Source organism: Sinohyriopsis cumingii, chromosome 1 (assembly GCF_028554795.1).
Source record: "Sinohyriopsis cumingii isolate HCF-2022 chromosome 1, ASM2855479v2, whole genome shotgun sequence".
Lineage (NCBI taxonomy): Eukaryota > Metazoa > Mollusca > Bivalvia > Unionida > Unionidae > Sinohyriopsis > Sinohyriopsis cumingii.
Genome location: NC_142961.1, coordinates 189,076,995 through 189,100,499, shown reverse-complemented (window position 1 = coordinate 189,100,499; position 23,505 = coordinate 189,076,995). Strand labels below are relative to the sequence as shown.

Sequence of the window (23,505 nt, the reverse complement as noted above, 5' to 3'; positions counted from 1 at the left end):
CTCGTATATCATGTCTGCGTAATATTTATCTCGTATATCATGTATGGGTAATGTTTATCCCGTATATCATGTCTGGGTAATATTTATCCCGTATATCTTGTCTGGGTAATATTTATCCTGTATATCATGTATGAGTAATATTTATCCCGTATATCGTGTATGGATAATATTTATATCTTATATCATGTCTGGGTAATATTTATCTCGTATATCATTTCTGGGTAACGTTTATCCCGTATATCATGTCGGGGTAATATTTATCCCGTGTATCATGTCTGGGTAAATGATGCTTACTTATATATCTATCTTGATACCTGATTCAGATGCTCACCATGGAGTCCAAGTTAGGGTAAATACTATGCAACTTACTTAAATACCTACATACGTGTATCATATACTCATCATGGCTTTCTTGACAGGGTAATGATACGGAATTTCCATTCGTATCTTCATACTTGTAGCATATGCTCATTCTGGATTTCATGTCAGGGTAATGATACGGAACTTCCATTCGTATCTTCATGCGTGTATCATATGCTCATTTTGGATTTCATGTCAGGGTAATGATACGGAACTTCCATTCGTATCTTCAAACGTGTATCATATGCTCATCCTGGATTTCATGTCAGGGTAATGATACGGAACTTCCATTCGTATCTTCATACGTGTATGATATGCTCATTCTGGATTTCATGTCAGGGTAATGATAAGGAACTTCCATTCGTATCTTCATGCGTGTATCATATGCTCATTCTGGATTTCATGTCAGGGTAATGATACGGAACTTCCATTCGTATCTTCATACGTGTATCATATGCTCATCCTGGTTCAAATGCAGAGGTAAATCCACTGAATTAATTTCTTGTCCGTTTGAAGATATGAATTCCAACATGAGGTAAATCAGAGCAACATTTCACGAAAAGAAAGAAAGAAGACACATTCCAGCATCTTATACTCATTTCATCTTGTTTTGAAATAATAAGAGAAAATAACTTAACGGAACGAAAACGAGAGATCATTGCTTAGATGGAATTTAATTTTGTGATTTGACGGATCACCACCAAGAATTAATTTCGCTCTTTCGCGAGCAATACCATCTTGTATATCTGTTATTACTAAATGAGCAACGCGTTTTGGGGATGTTATTTGTTTATTTCTAAAAAAAAAGAAAAAACTAAACTGATTTTTTTCTTACCTTCTGTTTATTGCGATTGAGATTCGAAGACTATGAGTGCTTATCGCAGAAGTTTTATTATTATTATTATTATTATTATTATTAGTACTAGTAGTAGTAGTAGTAGTAGTAGCAGCAGCAGTAGTAGTAGCAGTAGCAGCAGCATCGTCATTATCATCATTATCAACACCATTAGTAGTAATATAATCATCATCGTCATCATCATCATTATTATTGCTATTATCATCATCATCATTATTAGTATTATCATCATCATCATCATTAATAATAATAATAATAATAATAATAATAATAATAATAATAATAACAATTATTATTATTATTATTATTATTATTATTATTATTATTATTGATGCAGCTAAGGTAATGCAAACTATTGCATCTATTTTTAACTCATATAATCCCATTATCGATAATCAGAATGTATCAAAGTAGATCATCTTGGGAGAAAGGTAGGGTAATGCCTTGAAGTATGACAGTCAGACTCAAACAAGTGTAATTAAAAATAAAGTCAGAAAAATGTTTTCTCATTTCCATATGAAAGGTTTAAAAATAATTTCCAAATTAATATGTTTAATCGGCAAATCTAACTAATTCATCTATTATATTTTGCGTGTGCGTGTGTATGTGTGGGAAAAATGTCATTTAAAAGCAAGGAAATATCACTCTAATGCGGATAGATAAAGATATAAAACGACCCAAAGAACACAAACTACAATCGCCAAATTTCAGATTTTCCAGTCCCTCACTCTCTATTGGTTATATAAATTATCGATGAAATATAGGTAACACGTACATCTGAATGCATACCATGTATGATCGCATTTATTGTTTCCTCATACTGACAACGTGCCCGGCTTCTTGTTTGTATTGAACGCGTTTCTTCAGATGCGCCCGGCCAATCGCAGGGCGGATAAAAGTCACGTCTCAGAAAATTGGCTCATAATCAATTATGGACAAATCTGATTGGTAGAAAGTCACCCCCAAGATATTCTTTTCCTTTAAGACCGAAATATCAACGCTCGAAAATTTCATTAGTATTTCTAATTTATCCTGAGATAACATAAAATAGCAATTTGGAATTTTTTTCACTGGTATTAAATTTTATATAACGTTTAAAAAGACTTTCTTCGCATAAGATTTAAAAAAAAAGGAGAGAATATGGCAGATGAAACACGACTACCTGTTAATATCGTGGATGACCGCATAGAAAAGAGAAAGCTGGACGATTTTACATCGTTGTACAGCATGGACACTTCGTCAAGTACTTCCAGATCCCTCTCGGACAATAGTGGTATGTATTATCAAGCCAGTTTTGCCACCTTTTCTTATGTTATTTCGCAATAATGTGCTTTCAAATTCAATTTAGAACGTCCGATATTACATTTTATTAATCAACTTAATTTCTCCGACTGAGTCAATCAAAGAATACAAATAAAAGTCGGCCCATCGCCCAGGTGGGACCCAAACAGATTACGTTAATGAACTTTATATGTAACCGGTTTACAGGCCATAATTTTATTTCATTGACAAGGCGACGATTCAATAGGGTACTATAGTTCGTTATTTTGGACACTAGCAGAATACAGAATAATCTCGAAGGAAATCTGGGGTCATTTCAGCAACACAATTCGCTCAATCACGGAAATTTGACCACAGATATCAGATAGACCATTATCGTAACCTAACTTTGTTTGAGCTAACTAAGTTTTCAACACATTCCAGACTCATGGTGTTACCGCGGTAAAAGAAGGATAATTAATACAATTAATAAACTCTGTTAAATACGGATGAGGTTTTGGTCACCGTTTATGCGGCATAGAACTCAAAACAGATAATTGTATCAATTCAAAGAACATGAAAGAAACTCACTTTAATAAAGGTTAGGATGCATAAACATTCATAGTCTCAAGCTAATAGGAAAAGTGTGACGTTAGATGCTTGCGTTTTCCGAAAGGATTTTTATTAGGTACCTCAACGTTTCTGAGTAAAAGGTAATATAGACAAGTTATTTTTTCCCGGTGTGCTGGGGGCATTTTAAAAATATCAGCTTACTATTTTCTAATTAATGAGATGGTACGTTATATCTGTGGATGTAGCATAAAAACATCATTTGGTATAATTTTATATTCTGGATATGATTGTATCACTGATTCCTTTATAATTATGCTATTTTCTAATTTAATGAGATGGTACGTTATATCTGTGGATGTTGCATAAAAACATAATTTTGTATAATCTTATATTCTGGATATGATTGTATCACTGATTCTTTATAACTATGTTATTTTGCATCAGCATGTAGCGGACATACACTCATCTGAGATTTTGTCTACACAAGTGGGTGAAAAAAAGAACAAGTATTCATTTTGTCTCTGGTTTCAAGAAAATGAAATACGCAAAAATAATTTCCAGAGCATCCTACAAAATGCTCATAAAGAAGAGTTAATTCGTTGAAGCAAGTAAATAAATAAATAAATAAGTAAATAAACTACAAAGATGACATACGTTCTAGTTCACATAAATTATGTAAACTGCCAAAATTATCTCACATGTCATATTATTTCTCAACAAACACATATACGTGTAAGAAAGAAAGCAAAGAAACTGGAAAAAAGAAACCTACATAATTTTAGGATACCAAAGGGAGTTTGTCCGAAAGAAAGAAAAAAGAATTAGTTTAAACTTTTTTAATTGTATATGCATGCAATATTTTTTATATTGATCAAATGTCTTACATAAAACTTGAACGTATCAAAATGTATGCATGCATACATACATGCATACATGCATGCATGCATACATACCTGCATGCATGCATGTATGCATACATACATACATACATACATACATGCTTACACGACGCACGCACGCACGCAGACAGACAGATAGACAGAATAAAACGGCCTAAATAATGCCCTTTTAACACAGTTACCTATTGACAAATTTTTAAGTTGAAATCAAAGCTTTCCCAAACTGTTTCCCGAGATATGTTTGGTATTCTTTTCTTCACTTTATCATTTTATACATGTCTGCGGCATGATGCTCCAGTGCTAGATATCACTATAAACTGCCACACTGCAGACATCATAACGATATGACTGAAAAATTGTTAAAGCTACGTTAAGAATCCAAAACACACAGACACACAGACACACACACACACACGCACACAACTTTTTCCCGGAAAGCGTTTGCTGTTTTCGAAGAGAGGAAAACATTACATAAAACAGATGAGTTAAATGCTGAAAAGATTAAGTGAAACTAGAATAAATACAATAAAATTTAACTGAGATAAATTACGGCATATTTACATCATTGTTGTTTATTGAAACTAGAATAAGTACAATAAAATTTAACTGAAATAAATTACGGCATATTAACATTATTGTTGTTTATGTATTACACTATTGCGTGTATGCTTTATTTTTAATGTGATCTCTTATTAGAAAACAATATTGAATAATACAGTAATATTTAATTAAAAACTGTACATAATTAAAACATGTCATTTTTATATTTAAACTGAAGAATAATTATATCAATGTACAAAATCAGTAAATAAAGTGGCATCCGACACACAAACACGCACATTTTCAAATATACATTTTTCAAAATAGCATACGGGAATGACTAAGGCCTTACCTTTTGCGAGTCAGAGGTATTAATTTTCTGCCGGGTTGAAGCGATATAATTTTTAACCTTTTTTAAAATATTGGCCAAACGAGTGTGTGTTGGGATGATTTAATTACTAAAATTATTTTCATGTGAAGGACTGTATTCTATTGACACTTAATAACCATGTAATCACTGATTAAGTTCAAAATGGTCACGTGATTAAGACAAATTAGATACATTGTAAACAGGGAATAATGAAAGCTGTTCAAATAACTGGTGCGAGATACACGTAGTAATATGAAAATATGTTATTTTATACACCTATATGTTCATAAATATAGGAAATGTTTGTCGAAAGCTTTCATCCAGAGTATATCACAGCTTGCTGTAAAATATACACTGCAGTATTCTAATAAATTTTAGTATACTTTACTGGTGGTTTTCGTTTTTTTTTACTTCTAATTGGTTTAGTGTTAAAATATTGTTGTGTCAAAAAAGAAAGAAAATGAAGCTGCACAAGTTCTCAGACTAAACTACAACTCGTACAAAAAAATAGCAGAATACGTGAGGCAGAGAGAGAGGGGGAGAGAGAGAGAGTAAATGGGATGGAATGAAATACATAAATGTGTATATTATTTATTAATCTGCATACATTCGTTGATTCATCGAGAAAATCGCCCTTTTTTAAAATAAAAATAACATTTGAACATGTACAAACAAGTGATTGAGTCTTCTTTAAAATAATTAAGTGAGCTGATCGACTGCACTCCAAAAATGAGTGAAATGCAGTTTTACATGCATATTCCTAAATTACATAACGATTAAACCCCATGATTATCATAACGATTAACCCCCATGATTATCATAACGATTAACCCCCATGATTAATACATAAATCGTTGTTGAGAGCGCAATGTTTAACATTTTCTCCACACACACAAGAAATGAGAAAGATAGGGACAAATCAATTGCGTTGACAGTTCATTGTCTTTCATTTTATTTATGTTTTGAAATTAAAAATATTACATTATTGAAAAATCTGTATTCATCTACAGTGTATATTTCCGACATTTTTTTATTTATTTAAAAAAAAACAAAAAAAACATTATGACCATGTAAGGTTTCCCTTAGTTATTGTCTTACTTAGAGTGATTTCCAAGTACGGACAGCATACAATTAAAACTGTTGCAAAAGCTTTTGATAGAAAATCTAAATTTTATTACTCATTTGTCATGTGATATCGACCTCAATCTAATGAAGACTATTTAATCCAATAATAAATTTAAACTATAATTTATATATATATATATATATATATATATATATATATATATATATATATATATATATATATATATATATATATATATATATATATATATAATATATATATATATATATATATATATATATATATATATATATATATATATATATATATATATATATATATATATATATATATATATATATATATCTTTGTTCGTGTTTTCATTTTTTAAGCGGGGGTGGGTGGGTTTAAATAAATATATAGCGAAAGTAGTAAAAATTTCCCAAACATTTTAAAGATGTAAGTTGAATGTAATTTATAAATATTATCGCTATATTATAACATGTAGACCTGCTATTTACACATTAATAGTACTAGTACACAACCGTCTGTTTTTGTTGCGTGTTAAATCACAATTCTAGTAAAAAACGCTTTTTAGGAGAAAGCCATATATATGGCTCTGTTCAAGGGGTATTTGAAGAAAATTCAATGGATAAACTTTTTGAACGAGATATTTATGAAGTTGCTTTGACAAACTTTGGCACCCTTAAACACTATCATTTGGTTAGACTGCATGATCAATCATCCCGCGTGCGCCATGTCTCTCTTTAAAGTGACTTAACTATAATATTCCCCAAAAGCTTAATTAACATGTTTGTTCTGCAAAATAACAAATTCCGCTACTGTTGTTTTAATTCCCGTCAGTTCTTCGTTTGTAAATTTAACCATGTGCGTGAAAGCTAGAAAGGATTAAGAAGTTGATAATTGGTCTATTATTGTTTTGTCTGCACCCGTTAAAAAGTGAACCTCTAGGGACGTCACCACAAGGTCATCGTTGCGCGTGACCTCGCGTGCCATCTGTTTACACCTTCGCACTAAACCTACTGACATCACTGGTACCGAAATATTAAAGCGTGTCTTTAATTATGTAGAAATCTCGTTCAGGGTGTTAACGCAATCTGCCATTTGCTCTGGGAACGAATTCGTGCATTTTTGGCGTATTGTTGCTGTCAAGAGCCACACAAGTCATAAAATAAACCTAGTTAAACGCTATAAATACGAAATAAAATTATGTGAAAACCAAGATAAATTTTGTCTTGCTTAACGAACTGATCACCACTGATTTTTTTTTTTTTGCTGTTTAAATTTACACTAGCAGTATTAAAAAAGTTGTCATGTAGAAAAAAGAAAAAAAAAAAACAAACAAAATAAGCGATTTTATCGTAACTAATCTAACATGCTGGTCAACATTTAGACAACCAAATGGTAGACTGTTACAACATGAATGGAATGAGAAATTCTTTATATTCCGCAAACGAATAGTTTACCGGTACCGATAATAAAATTGTAGATTTTAGTTTATGTGCCAGCTATTTTATTACTTTTTTTTTGTTGACTTTTCTATATTTATATGTCTACTCATCTAGGTTGTTTCCAAAAATACTACAGTTTAGTTTGTCTCTTATTTTAAGAATATATATATATATATATATATATATATATATATATATATATATATATATATATATATATATATATATATATATATATATATATATATATATATATAAGATGTTCATAAATGAGAACATATTGTTTACGATAGGATATCTCTAATTTTAAACGTATACGATACAATAATAAAATGCTCAACATATTATTTTAACAAAACAAGACTTCGACTGTAGATGTTAACAAAAAAGAAACAAAATGAAAATTGCAGATTTTAGTCTGGTACATACTGGTACATACATACTGGTACAATGTTTTTCTTATTAAAGATATAAAAAATAGTATATGTATTTATTTACGAAATTTACGGCATGATAAACAAACTATAAGCAATAAAATCCATATATATGCAAATGAATAAATACGTAAATAAATAAGAAAATAGTGAGAACCAACACTTGAATTGACAGACAAAGCAGATCACTGAATATTAGAAAGTCTTATTTTTTAAAAAAAGCTACATTTCATCCAAACAAATTCAGAACATCTGTAAGAAGCTAGAACGTGATTAGGAATCAACTGGTAACAAATATAATTACAAATTACGTAAAACTATTTTTTTAAACACTATTTCCCGCATAAATTTACTGTTCAGGCAAATGTTTGATGAGAAATGCATTTATTGCATATATGTACATACAAATAGTTTAATAGGAAATGAAATTATTGCATATCTGTACATGCTTTCATTGACAATTTATTGGAATATCTGTCTTCATTTATTGTTTGATGCCTTCTGTTGTAGAGACTATTGTTACTAAATATCACGATCGCTATTATTATTATTATTATTGTTATTATTGTTATTATTATTATTATTATTATTATTATTATTATTATTATTATTGCTGTTGTTGCTTTTTATTATTATTATTAATATTGTTATTGTTGTTATTATTATTATTATTATTATTATTATTATTATTATTATTATTATTATTATTATTGTTATTATTATTATTATTATTATTATCTAGGCCAGGAAGGTGCTTTCAAGAAGATAAAACCGGAGCCCTCCTCCACCGCTAGCAGTATAGGGGGCACATCGAATTCCTCCTCATCCACGGTGCACAATCCTTCTACGTGCCCCACTCCCGCGCGCAGGCGGCACCGGACAACGTTTACCCAGGAGCAACTTCAAGAGTTGGAAGCGGCGTTTGCTAAAAGTCACTACCCGGACATTTACTGCAGAGAGGAGCTAGCTAGGATTACAAAACTTAACGAGGCTCGTATTCAGGTAAGTTATTGCAATTTTCTCGCTCTTTTAACACCTTGATAACAATATTTATATTATTGTCTACAACCAACGAATAAGAACAATTAACACGCACTTGTCTCTAAAGTAACGGGGTCTTTCTGAAACGATTACAATTATGACAACAAAACAATAGCAATGATAACAATCATCATCATCATCATCATCATCATCATCATCATCATCATCATCACAAACTATGGTCTGTTTCAAATTCTAATCTTATTTTGCCTAAACTCAACTGACTCTGTACAAAACAATTTTTACATATTCCGCAGCAGTGTTGTAAAATACCATTCTCGATGACATTTAAAAAAAACGCCAATATTCTCTACTTTTAAGAACTAACTTCACAAATGTGTTCTTTCTCCTTATGACATAGCTCAAACAACTTGAGATCTTGAGATATTTACGTTAGATACAAGGGTGCCCGCGGAATTATTTTCGGGAGTAAGTGTGCAAACATGTAGTGATCAGCTATTAAGTTTTACGGATGTTGGGCAGAGCATGTTTAGAGGTGAAATCCAGTGGGTGAGGGCAAGTGTCCCCCTTGCCCCTATTTGCTGGTGCCCATGCTTGGATACCCCCACTTTTATGTATATTTTACGATCACACGTGAGTGCATCAAACACTGATTACACGTGAGTGTATCAAGCACTGATTACACGTGTGATAAACACGTATTACACGTGTGTCAAACACTGTTTACACGTGAGTGTATCAAACACTGATTACACGTAAATGCGTTAAACACTAATACGAGTTTTATTTGTACATGTACGACGCATTTAAAGTTTTAATATTATATTATTTGAGGACAACGTGTAAGAGTGATTAATTAAGAACCAATTGCATTATCAGCCATAAAATAAAGTGATTATTAATCTTAGTTATTTTTGTTGTTGCTGTTGTTTTGGAGTTTTACGCCATTTCTCAGCGCAAGATAGGCTATATGTATCGGGCAGTATAACTTGTGGAGAAAGAACCACCGCCCCACGAGAAGCTACTGGTACATCTTTCTCACATACCCACATTGGCCGAACGAGTGACCCGAACCCACGCGGACAGAGGTGAGATGGCAGTGATCGGTAAAGGTGAGCGCTTTGGATCACTTGGCCACCCGTGGCCCCATTAATCGTAGTAGTAGTAGCAAAGGTAGTAGTAGTAGTAGTAGCAGCAGCCACCGTTATAAGCATAGTAATTTAAGACTGTATTATGTTATACATCACCTTGCCTTTTTCAAACTTTAAGTAGCAATTTTGTTGATTCCACGAACTGGTTAGATGAAATAAACCGCAGCAAGTCGAAAATAAAATTGATATGATTTTTTTAAAGAGTTCGGACATGTAATTAATAGGAAAATTGTGTCTATTTATATAAAAATAAGGTATTTTTTACTATTACTGCATGAGTAATAATTCACTAAAGGGGGTTTATTTTTCTGGGCATCACAATAGACCCATACCTCTGAAAATATAAGAAATTTAAATCTGCTGAAAAAAGAAACATAAAAAACAATAACAATAACAACAAAATCAACTAAGCCACAAGTTCCGAAACAGTAACCAAAACCAAATTAACTACTACTACTACTGCTACTACTACTACTACTACTACTACTACTACTACTCAATGGCCGCGCGAGCAGGGCGGGGTGGGATGGGAGGGGACATCTGGCCCTAAGCGAAGGGGCGACGTCAGAAACTTCTTTTTCTGCGGCTTAAATTTTCACAGCATTTAATTTCACTTTAGTTTAAGGCGGGTAATTCTTCCCAAAACGTATTTTTAAAAATAGGGGGAGGGGGATTGTGAAAAGGCAGCTGATGTAAAACTGTTTTCTGAGTATTATGCAAGATGAATACATACATACATACATACATACATACATACATACATACATACAGACAAACAGACAGACAGACAGACAGACAGACATGCACGCACGCACGCACGCCCACGCACGCACACACACAAACATACACACACACATACATACATCCATGCATACACACACCCACACACACATACATACATACATACATACATACATACATACATACAATGTATGTAGGTGTGTTTATAGTAATACTTTATTAGTTATAGATATACATGTACTTAGCAATATCAATCAAGTTTCGTACATTAGCATTAGTGACTATGTTTATTATCTATCATTCATTCATTCATTCATTCATTCTCATCAATAAATGAATCACTTTTGCTCCTCATTAACTGGTTGAAGTGTCTTTACATCAAAATCCAAAACAATTATTTGTTTTGTTTTTTTTTAATAATTGTTATCCTAGCTATGTAAAACAATTTCCTCCATAAACGAACAACAAAGCTGTAAAAACTCTCCAAGCTTAAACAATTAACATTTTGATTTCGCTAACATCAATTCACTTATTGCCAGGTCAATTTTATAACACCTAACGCATAATACTGAATCTTCTCTGGGTTAAAAATTCTCCTTTTAAAAAAGCAAATCTAAACAAGAACACGAAATTGTTATATGTTCAAAATTACACAAAAATCAGATAAAATATAGTGAATTATCGTTGATTCTAACCTATTTAGCGATCTGGTAGAGCGTTAGACTCGTAATGGAAACACAGGTCGGCTGCAACGACATGTTCTTTAAAAAGGTACTCAGTTCACATTTTCCCCAGCACGAAATAGCCAATAATGTATTAAAAGAGTCGTTAAGACAACGAATAATATCCTATTTTGCCAGAGTGCCTTACCTTGCCCTCCCTTTCTGGGACCGATCCCCCACTAGGCTGCACCCTAGTGTATGTAATTTGTAAAGTCTCTCAGGAGGCATTGAGATAGGTCAAATTTATGCACTCCGCTGGTGCATTTAAGATAATATGTGCAATGAAAATAAAAGAAAAAAAAGAAAAACAATAGTGGGCATACATTATAGATGTAGAACTAAATGGGTATCATATATGAAGACTACAAATCGGTCATAGAACTAAATGGGTATCACATATGAAGACTACAAATCAGTCATAAATGAATGCTGATTACACAGTCATTCACTCATAGGCACATTAAAACTGTCCGCGATCCAATCAGCAATCTTTAAAGCATCTCTCTCTCTCTCTCTCTCTCTCTCTCTCTCTCTCTCTCTCTCATAAGCTGTACATACATCGCAGAGTGTTGACAAATATGATCAAATTTGTTATAATCCCGATTCGTGCAGTGCCTGACAGTTAACATGGATTACCTTGTAGCTTACATGCTTTAAAATGTATAGTAGTTTGTGACTTTTATACGTACAGAGCGGATGATATTGGTGTGCTTTTTGCGTCATTGGTAAAACAGATTTATTGCTTTCCTTTAACGTACAAAATGTTTATATAATGATTAAATTGTTGATGCTTTCAGCAGCAAAGAATTCTGGTTTATAGCTTCCAGCAACTTGTTTTAATATTCAATATCCTTCTTTATGTGTTAGGTCAAAAAGTTAGAAGGCTTCCAAGGAAAAGAAGAAACGTGTAACTGGAATTACCATTTCTTTAGAATAACAGAATACAATTTAAGTCTCATTTTTTTTTTGTAAATATAATTCCAGCATAAATTGTTCACCATTATTGTCGTTAATAGTCCCTGGTGAACAAAGTAGACTATATATATATATATATATATATATATATATATATATATATATATATATATATATATATATATATATAAAATAATAATAATAATAATAATAATAATAAAATGCTTGGGACAGCTGAAGACATATAGTATGTACATAAATCATTGTTTAAATGTTATTTTTCTGGAAATCACCCTTGAACGTTCCCACTGGATAACTTAAAAATAACAGGGACATTGGATAGATTTTTTATTAGATGAAAGCTATACAAACGTTTTATACAATGCGTTTTATATAATGTACTAATTATATTAGTTATGAATTTCGTTGTGCACTAGGCTGATTAAACGCAACGCACAAGAAAATATCAGCTTGATTAGAGGAAATTCATGGAATACGAATGGGGTCAAATGCACGTAACGAAGCTGCGTCTGACTTTGAACTCAATCAGTTACATGTGTACTACTTGCTGAATTTCAGTCATAAATACATTTGCTGCTGAAGTTAAGGATTGTATACCTGACCAAAATCATTTATTTCAACATTATTGGGAGTTAAAAGAAAGCAATAAATCAGAGCTCATCTTTCCAATTACACAAATAAGGCGTTAAGTTTACTCGCTTTCATATCTATCAAAGTCACAGACTAGTACACATTTTATAGCATGAAAACTATAAGTTAATTAATGTTAACTAATTTTAAACACATGTACTGCATGAACTGAGTTCATAGAAAATATGGTTAGTATTTATCAAAATGATGTGCCCTACAATACATGGAACGAGAGAGAGAGAGAGGCGGGGGTATGCTTTCTCGTTTACCTCAGACTGTGCTGATTTTCGGAGAGTACAACTGTTTTTCTAATTTATTACTGTGAAAGGAATGCTAATTAGTTTTAGTTATGACCTGTCAGGACTATGTATAGTCGGTAGTTGTCGATCAATTTGTGTAACTGAAGGTACAAAAAATATTTACTTGCACACAACTGTGTCACATTGAGTTGTATAGACCGTAACGAATTTTGTATTTCGTTGCAATGTCATCTGTCGCTGCTGTGTGTAATCATAAGTTGGCGGTTCGAGCTCAGCCAATTGTTTATTGCAGGAATTCGCACCTACCTAAGAAAAAGTTTAAATTTGGTAACAAGACACTATACCTAAGGAGATAAGACGTACGCAAGTCAGGAATCATAATTATTGGGCCAGAATAATTACACATTTAGATCGCTTCACCTAATTTTACACTGAAGTATGAATTTCTTTCCAATCACCAAAAGTTAAAATGTATTCGATATGGACACTGTCAAAAGAAATTAGTTCTGCTAAATGTAAATAATTTATACAATTAGTCCTGCGGAATAAAACCTAATATAGATTTCTAGGGATGCATACACAAGTAGAAAATAAAAACGTAAGGAATGAAAGAAAAAAAAAAACCTGCGATATAATTTCTGGTATTAACGAACTCATAGGATAAAGGTTAATTGTGCAGCAGTAGGTTATCAGAGAAATCTAACACCATATTCTTGCTAAACCACGTATCTCGCTGCGCCATATTTCACCCATCTGATGGACAATTACTGGAACTATCCGCATGACTTATTCAGATAACAAGATGTCCCTGTCAGCTAAATATTCCAAGGTCTATTACCCACAATTCCGAGTCCCTTGACGTTTGAACATTTGGACCTCCAGGCTCGATTTTTTTAGAGTCTGGATGACAAAGTTTGTTCAGGTCCTTTCTTAATTATGATGACAATATCCATTAAGACCTCGCAGTCTATTGTATTTGGAGAGCTACACATAATGAAACGAGAAATGCTGAACTAACCAGCTGCCGATGAGTTTCAGTGGCCGATTGGGTTTCAGACTAAAAGTCGTTCACCAAGGACAACTCCGAGTAAGCATCACAGATGGGCTGAGCACCATCAAGGGCGCAAACCGGAATAATCAAGAAGTTTTCGCCCTGGTGGGATAGAGATGTACCGTTATTGAATTCTTGACAGCTGAAATAAAAAGTATTGAAACGGGAAGAGGCGTCACCCAACAAAGCATACCCAATGGTGTATTATTGGAAGTTTTCTTTTTATACGTACTTGTGAAACCCTGGGGCGTTTAGTTGAAAGATTTACGCAAACGAATTGCTTCTTCTAAGATCACACGGACATATTTAATTAATCTCCATTCACAAATTTCTTCGTATTTTCTTACTTCTATTATAAATACATATGCGTATTTATTCATAAATCATTCGCTTGACTTTTCCAATCCATTTTAAAATATTTAGAGGGCCGGGTCATATGATTTTGAAATCAAGTTTACAAATACATTTTTTCTAGAATTATAGAAATATGATTCAGCACAAGTAGTAATGTTAGGACATATTTTACTACTGAAAAAAAAACACAACAACAATGGGACGTTTTTGTACCTGTTCAAAGGTTTTATACATTTTGGCCAAGCACGATCTTTCTTTTCTATTATATGCACAGTGACAAACACGTATATCATGCTCGTATTTACATCTTTGTACGCGTATCGTTTTAGCTCTACTTTCAACTTTATACTTTTGCCCAGCTGGGTTATGCTTGGTAGCATTCATGATGTACAATATACGTCTACTACAAATATTTCATACTTGGTAATATTCATGATGTACAATATACGTCTATTACAACTATTTCATATTTGGTAGCATTCATGATGTACAATATACGTCTATTACAACTATTTCATACTTGGTAGCATTCATGATGTACAATATACGTCTATTACAACTATTTCATATTTGGTAGCATTCATAATGTACAATATACGTCTATTACAACTATTTCATATTTGGTAGCATTCATAATGTACAATATACGTCTATTACAACTATTTCATGCTTGGTAGCATTCATGATGTAAAATATAGGTCTATTACAACTATTTCATGCTTGGTAGCATTCATAATGTACAATATACGACTATTACAAATATTTCATATTTGGTAGCATTCATGATGTACAATATACATCTATTACAACTATTTCATGCTTGGTAGCATTCATGATGTACAATATACGTCTATTACAACTATTTCATATTTGGTAGCATTCATGATGTACAATATACATCTATTACAAATGTTTCATACTTGGTAGCATTCATGATGTACAATATACGCCTATTACAACTATTTCATATTTGGTAGCATTCATGATGTACAATATAGGTCTATTACAACTATTTCATATTTGGTAGCATTCATGATGTACAATATAGGTCTATTACAAATGTTTCATACTTGGTAGCATTCATGATGTACAATATAGGTCTATTACAACTATTTCATATTTGGTAGCATTCATGATGTACAATATACATCTATTACAAATGTTTCATACTTGGTAGCATTCATGATGTACAATATACATCTATTACAAATGTTTCATACTTGGTAGCATTCATGATATACGTCTATTACAAATATTTCATACTGACAGCAAATAAAATAAAATTACAAATATGTCATAAAGTGGAAGAAGTAATGGCAACTAGTGTTTTCAGAATGATCAAGGAAAGGGAATATATTCTATAGTTTTTGTATTTCAATGGGAAGTGTGGAAAGTTAGAAGAATAATGAAACGTCTTTTTGACCTTATTTGAATGAGCTCCAGTTCTGAAGAGCTAGCATCAGTTATTGGGTCCTAAAAAAAATTACTTTTATCCGATAACAATGAATAGCTTAAACATTCGTAAAGTAACAATAATTTTTTAGCAATATACTAAACTACCCACTTGTTATCATGTGATTCGCCCACCATCTTTGAGTTCAGCGTTGTCTTTAACCACTTTTTATTACAGGAATTTGACCTTTGATCTGGTCTCTACGTATAAATTTATAACGATTGATTCCCCAGATTGTGCCCCGTTGAATAGGTTTGATCATGTCTCCTGCCTGTCGTACGGGATACATTGAGAAAGCCTATGACGTTTAAAAATGATACGCTATTTATAATAATTTTCTTTTTGTGTTATTTATAATAGTTTTCTTTTTGTGTTTCGAAAATGTTGCTTTTTTACGCCTTAATTTAAAAAAATACTTCATGCCTATGCTTACTCAGCACCAAATAGCCAGGAGTGCACAGTATACGACTAAAAATTATCTCAGTCTTTCTCTCATATATATATATATATATATATATATATATATATATATATATATATATATATATATATATATATATATATATATGCCTATAATACCGAAGATGTAGCACCATTTTGTGGTGCTGTGTGCACGGTCGAGATGGTATGGGGTTTTAGTGCTTGCACCCAAGACGATGGGTGCCATAACAGCCTAACCCGGGTTCGAATCTCCGTAGAGTACAAATCAAAATTGTCTAACCTGTAGGATAATATTATTTATTAGCATTTACAAGTTTTATTAATGTTATCAAACATTTTCCGATAGTATTCACGGATAACACGTTCCATTCGGTTCAGGTGTATATTTATCATTCTCTCATTTAATGTAGAAGAATGCCATCCTATGCTGCCATCGAACTTACCGTAAATTGTTCTTATCGACCTATGCTGCCATCGAACTTACCGTAAATTGTTCTTATCGACCTATGCTGCCATCGAACTTACCGTAAATTGTTCTTATCGACCTGTTCCACTTCTATTCTCGGACCCATTTATTTAAGTATGAAGCGTTCAAAAATTTAAATGACAAAAAAATTTCAATTTATAAGGCACTAGTGATAATCTCACTTGGGTGATTTCTGCAGGCCTTGATTATTTTCTTCTTCTTAAATAGAAGATATAACTATGCTACATAATATTGTACAGGAAAGAGAAGTTTCTTGCAAACAGTGCAAGTCACTTGTATTTATTACATTGGAAATTACGATAATTTTGCACACACACACACACACACACACACAATACATCCTGAAAGCACGTCCTATGATGACACTGTGAAGAATTTAATATGTGTATGAGAGAGATGTTACAAAACTGATATGACAGTAAACGACAGCAGTGGATCTACGATTCTGAACACGCACAATACTAGATGGTTGGGCACGCCGTGTACCTGTAGTTTTGAATTCATACGCTGTACAGGGATTATGAGGATTGGCGATGCAACATGTTAATACAAAATTTGTTTAAAATCTTGAAATACAAAGGACAAATTCTATCACTTTTGTTCATAATATATTAAATAAAATGGGATATAGTTGACTAATAAAGCTAGTGAGATGAAAGGCACAAAAAGATTTTGCAAAGAAAGTTCACAAGTGTGTAGCCCAGTAGCAAGCACAATTAAATTGACATTCGAACAAATTAATGCATTTTTTGTCTTCAAGTTATTTTCATGAGTGATAGTTTATAATATATTGTGTTAAATTCAAACAATTGTAGTGTAGTGTATGTGACAACTCAAATAAGCAAAGGGAGATTACTATAAGGGCAAATAAGAACCGCTTCAAAGTCCCTTCGTTTTAGGATATATTGAACCTGTACCATAATAAGTCGGTATGAAATGTACGGAGTCAAATGTCATTGTCGTATATTTGAGGTATTCATATTAATATGACTGATACCTCGCATATTTCTCAAAAATGAACCAGGTATTTTAACACACCTGTTACACTTAATTATAGTGCTATATATATTTTATCTTCAGTTCAGTAGAAGTGATATTAGTAATTAACAGTATGCAAGTTCACTTGTAATAAATGTTCTTGCAAAGGACCGCTCCGGTGGCCTAGTGGTTAGATGCGATAGGTCGTGGGTTCGATCTCCAGGCCAAGTCATACCAAATACTTGCAAAAATGGTACTAACAGTTGCATCGCTTGGCGCTCAGCATTAAGAGGATGCTGTTAGGACTGGTTGGCCTGGTGTCAGGATAATGTGACTGGGTGGGACATCATGCTACATGTCTGCGGCATGATGCCTCAGTGCTAGACATCAATATAAACTGTCACACTGCAGACATGGTAGCGATATGACCGAAAATGTTTTAAAGCTACGTTAAAAATCCAAATTTCACACACACGCTCTTGCAAAGGTGTTTCCAACCGACTTCTTTTAGTTCCCTAGTCAGTAATATTCACCCTTGTCAGTAATATTCACCCTAGTCAGTAATATTCACCCTAGTCACCTGGTCAGTGATATTCACCCTAGTCAGTGATATTCATCCTAGTCAGTAATATTCACCCTAGTCAGTAATATTCACCCTTGTCGTTCTGCATAAACCTGCTTTCGTCTGTCTTGTGTCGGACGAATGGATGCAGTCTACAATGGTAGAACCATGACTGAATTAAGAGATTAAAGGTTTCAGGGTTGATAGGAAAATACTTAAATAATAGAATAGAATACGATACAAAATAGACACCATCTTGCATGAGTAAAATACAGCGATTTACACGAGTAATATCCAACATTATATATGAGTAACATTCAACACCATTCATGGGTAATGTACACTTTCATACACGAGTAATATACAGCATCTTACACGAGTAATATACAGCATCTTACACGAGTAAATATACAGCATCTTACACGACTAATATACAGCATCTTACACGAGTAAATATACAGCATCTTAAATGAGTAATATACAACATTATACATGAATAATATTCAACATTATACATGAATAATATACAACATTATACATGAATAATATACAGCATCTTAACTGAGTAATATACAACATTATACATGAGTAATATACAGCATCTTAACTGAGTAATATACAACATTATACATGAGTAATATACAGCATCTTAACTGAGTAATATACAACATTATACATGAGTAATATACAACATTATACATGAATAATATACAACATTATATATGAGTAATATACAACATTATACATGAATAATATACAACATTATACATGAATAATATACATTTTACATCAGTAATAAAGAGGTTATTACAAGAGAAATATACAGCATCGTATATGAATTATATTTACCGTCATACACGTATAATATAGAGCATTATACGTGAATAATATACATCGTACATCAGTAATATACAACATCTTACATGAGTAATATACATCTTACATAAGTAAAATACAACAACTTCCGTAATATACAGCATCTTAAATGAGTAATATACAGCATCTTAAATGAGTAATATACAGCATCTTAAATGAGTAATATACAGCATCTTAAATGAATAATATACAACATCTTACATGAGTAATATACAGCATCTTACATGAGTAAAATACAGCAGTTTACGTGAGTAAAATACAGCAGTTTACGTGAGTAATATATAACATCTTAAAATAATAATATACAACATCTTACATGAATAATACACAGTATCTTACATGAGTAAAATACAGCATCTTACATGAGTAAAATACAGCATCTTACATGAGTAATATACAACATCTTACATGAGTAATATACAACATCTTACATGAGTAATATACAACATCTTAAATGAGTAATATACAACATCTTACATGAGTAAAATACAGCATCTTACATGAGTAATATACAACATCTTACATGAGTAAAATGCAGCATCTTACATGAGTAATATACAACATCTTACATGAGTAATATACAGCATCTTACATGAGTAATATACAACATCTTACATGAGTAATATACAACATCTTAAATGAGTAATATACAACATCTTACATGAGTAAAATACAGCATCTTACATGAGTAATATACAACATCTTACATGAGTAAAATACAGCATCTTACATGAGTAATATACAACATCTTACATGAGTAATATACAACATCTTACATGAGTAATATACAACATCTTACATGAGTAAAATACAGCATCTTACATGAGTAATATACAACATCTTACATGAGTAATATACAACATCTTACATGAGTAAAATACAGCATCTTACATGAGTAATATACAACATCTTACATGAGTAATATACAACATCTTACATGAGTAATATACAACATCTTACATGAGTAAAATACAACACCTTACATGAATAATATACAACATTTTATGTGAGTAATATACAGCATCTAAAACGAATAATCTTTTCAGGCGAAATTTATCGGATGATAATTGGTAAATTCCGAGCCACGGCCAGCAAACGTTAATATTACACGTCAAAAAAAAATTCATAAATTTCATATGAAATTTGCACAACTATGTTATCTTATTTATTGAATGACAAACCGTACAATTTTAATTCATTAAACTGCTTTATGGTATAGTCGATGTTACCAAAACACAATCGGGTGCCTCGGACAAAACGCTTACGTTTTACATCACGTCATGACATCATTGTTATGTGGCTATTCGACCAAGATAACATAGCAATCGATTTATAAAAGCTATCCGTCCTCCCAATCGTATGCCAGTCAAAAACTAATACCAAATTTAACTTTGGAGGCAAAATGAATATTTTATTTTAGTTTTGCTGAATGCTTTAATTAAGAACATACTTGAACGCATGTTGATACAATTGCCTATTAATGGGGCCAAAATGGTCTCTTATATCACGAGTATCTAGCTATCTATCCTATCCAGTCCTGTCTATCTATCTATCTATCTGTCTATCTATTTGTCTATCTATCTATCTATCTATCTACTTCAACGCATGTTGATACAATGGCCTATTAATGGGGCCAAAATGGTCTCTTATATCACGAGTATCTAGCTATCTATCCTATCCAATCCTGTCTATCTATATATATATCTATCTATCTGTCTATCTATCTATTTATCTATCTATCTATCTATCTATCTATCTCTGTCTATTTATCTATCTATCTATCTATCTATCTATCTACTTCAACGCAAGTTGATACAATGGCATATTAATGGGGCCAAAATTGTCTCTTATATCACGTGTATCTATCTATCTATCCTATCCTATCTATCTATCTATCTATATATCTATCAGTCTATCTGTTTGTCTGTATGTTTGTCTATCTATCTATATATTTATCTATCTATCTATCTTATCTATCTATCTATTTATCTATCTATCTATCTATCTATCTATCTATCTATCTATCTATCTATCTATCTATCAGCCGTGAAAAATGTAATTGTTCTTTGTACCTCCACCCCCAAAGAAATATTTATATATTAATATTAGCAGAGACATTTTAAAAGACTGGTGTTCCGTAGCTTTAAAAACATATCAAATCTATCGAAAAAAACTTTCTGCAACAAACATGTTTTTAGTGACCTTTTGCTATTGTGAATAAAAATGTTCGTAATTTTATAAGTTGTAGGGATTTTATATTCACAGAAATTAATTCTTTCATAATGTTTTGCAAGCATGCGAAATTCTTTCTGTCGTTCAACGGAAACAAAAGCGTTTTCTGCTTTGATGCATTTGTTTAAAGTTCTTATACAACCAGGGTTTTGATAAGAAAGATTTTTACTTTCCGCACTCATATTCATTTTCTACCTATAAGGGACTCATCCCATCACTGCAAGAAAAACAAATGACAAAAACATGACGGATATTCTCTACAACAGTCTATTTCAATTTCCAGATATTAACTTTGTTTGATTTTATGTTGAATATTGTTGATAAATCTAGATAATGTAACATTAGAATGTTAATACCATCTATAATGCTTCACATAGAAAACTGCCAGGAAAACGGCCAGTAATAAAAGATGGGCATCAAGGAACACACATTTTATGTATACAAAACAGTGGAAACTATCGAGCTTTAATTTCATTTATAATATTACGTCTGTCTGTATATCTGTCTATCTCTCTCTCTCTCTCTCTCTCTCTCTCTCTCTCTCGCATCATGTATTTGTTCAGACTATTCAAGATAATTAGATAAGTAACACACAAACATGGGCGCTATGAGGAGAAAAGGTGTTGTCTTATCAGGAAAATATTATCATTATGGCTCTGGCACACGAGAACCGTTACATCTTTTATACTTTATGGCCATTATACTTTTTTAGAATGATTTTTATTAACAACTGCCATTACTGATCCGTATTTAACTTCATACGATTTTTAAGAGAGAAAATATATAAAGTTCATATAAAAATATGCTTATATATATATATATATATATATATATATATATATATATATATATATATAAACCATTTTATAAATATTTGATGGCATAATTTACGGCAAGGGAATTTCGGGATCTCATCATAATTTTATTTCTCATGGACGAGGAAGGAATATAACAGGTTAAATATTAATCAAATGGAATAATAATCCTGCAGGTGCACATCATAGCTGATAATATTGTTTTGTTTTCGATAGAAATAAAATTGACTGTAAATGTATTTTAGTATGGCTGTTTTGAAAATAGAATGTACGGGGAAAATTGTCTTTTTCCATCTCAAATCTAATTTTACTGACAGTCAACATAAATTAGCTAAGTCAAATAAAAATCATCTTAGGGAACTTTTTGGACACAAATATCCCTTCAAATAATATATACATTTCAGGAAACTTTCATGCATAAGTTGAAGCGTGCATTATTGTTAAAATAATAATAACTGCATAAATTCAATTAATTGTTTTATAAAGGCTTTCAGATGTTTCGGTTTTCTACAAAAATAATCTTGAAATAAACCTAATGTAGTAAATATAGTTTATACCAATTTTTCTTGTTAATTCGTAGTTAAACCAAACAATGATATTCATCACTGTCAGCATATTGCCCCAGAACAATGTCGTCGTTGCGTCTCAGTCTTTTATATTTCTCATATGCACTAATTGGTTTTAGTCAATGCTACAGTGTACACATAATTTGTACTGTGCTTGTAAGTTACATTTTTTGCTAGACTATTCTATATTTATTTGTACAACTTACCTAATTTTATTGCATTTTTTTACATTTGTAAATTTCATTCAACTTTGCATGCAAATACGTTAACTGCGACATAAATGAAAGACTTGCCTATTGCAAAATATATCGCCTTAAGCACTGTGTATTATAATACTGAGGCAAAAGAAAATTACGAATATACATCGTGGTGATAGAAAACAAAACAAAACTAATTTATCCATAGATATATTATACTA

General features: G+C 31.9%; 1 protein-coding gene across 1 annotated transcript in view; it reads left to right on the top strand.

Moving 5' to 3' along the window:
* Positions 1-2,356: 2,356 nt before the first annotated feature.
* LOC149808559 (homeobox protein unc-42-like) overlaps positions 2,357-23,505 on the top strand; it is a 33,079-nt gene continuing 11,930 nt past the window's right edge. The window contains exons 1-2 of the mRNA XM_089979081.1: positions 2,357-2,489; positions 8,573-8,832. Of these exons, the coding sequence (XP_089835207.1) occupies positions 2,357-2,489; positions 8,573-8,832 (393 nt within the window). The remainder of the gene's footprint in view (positions 2,490-8,572; positions 8,833-23,505) is intronic.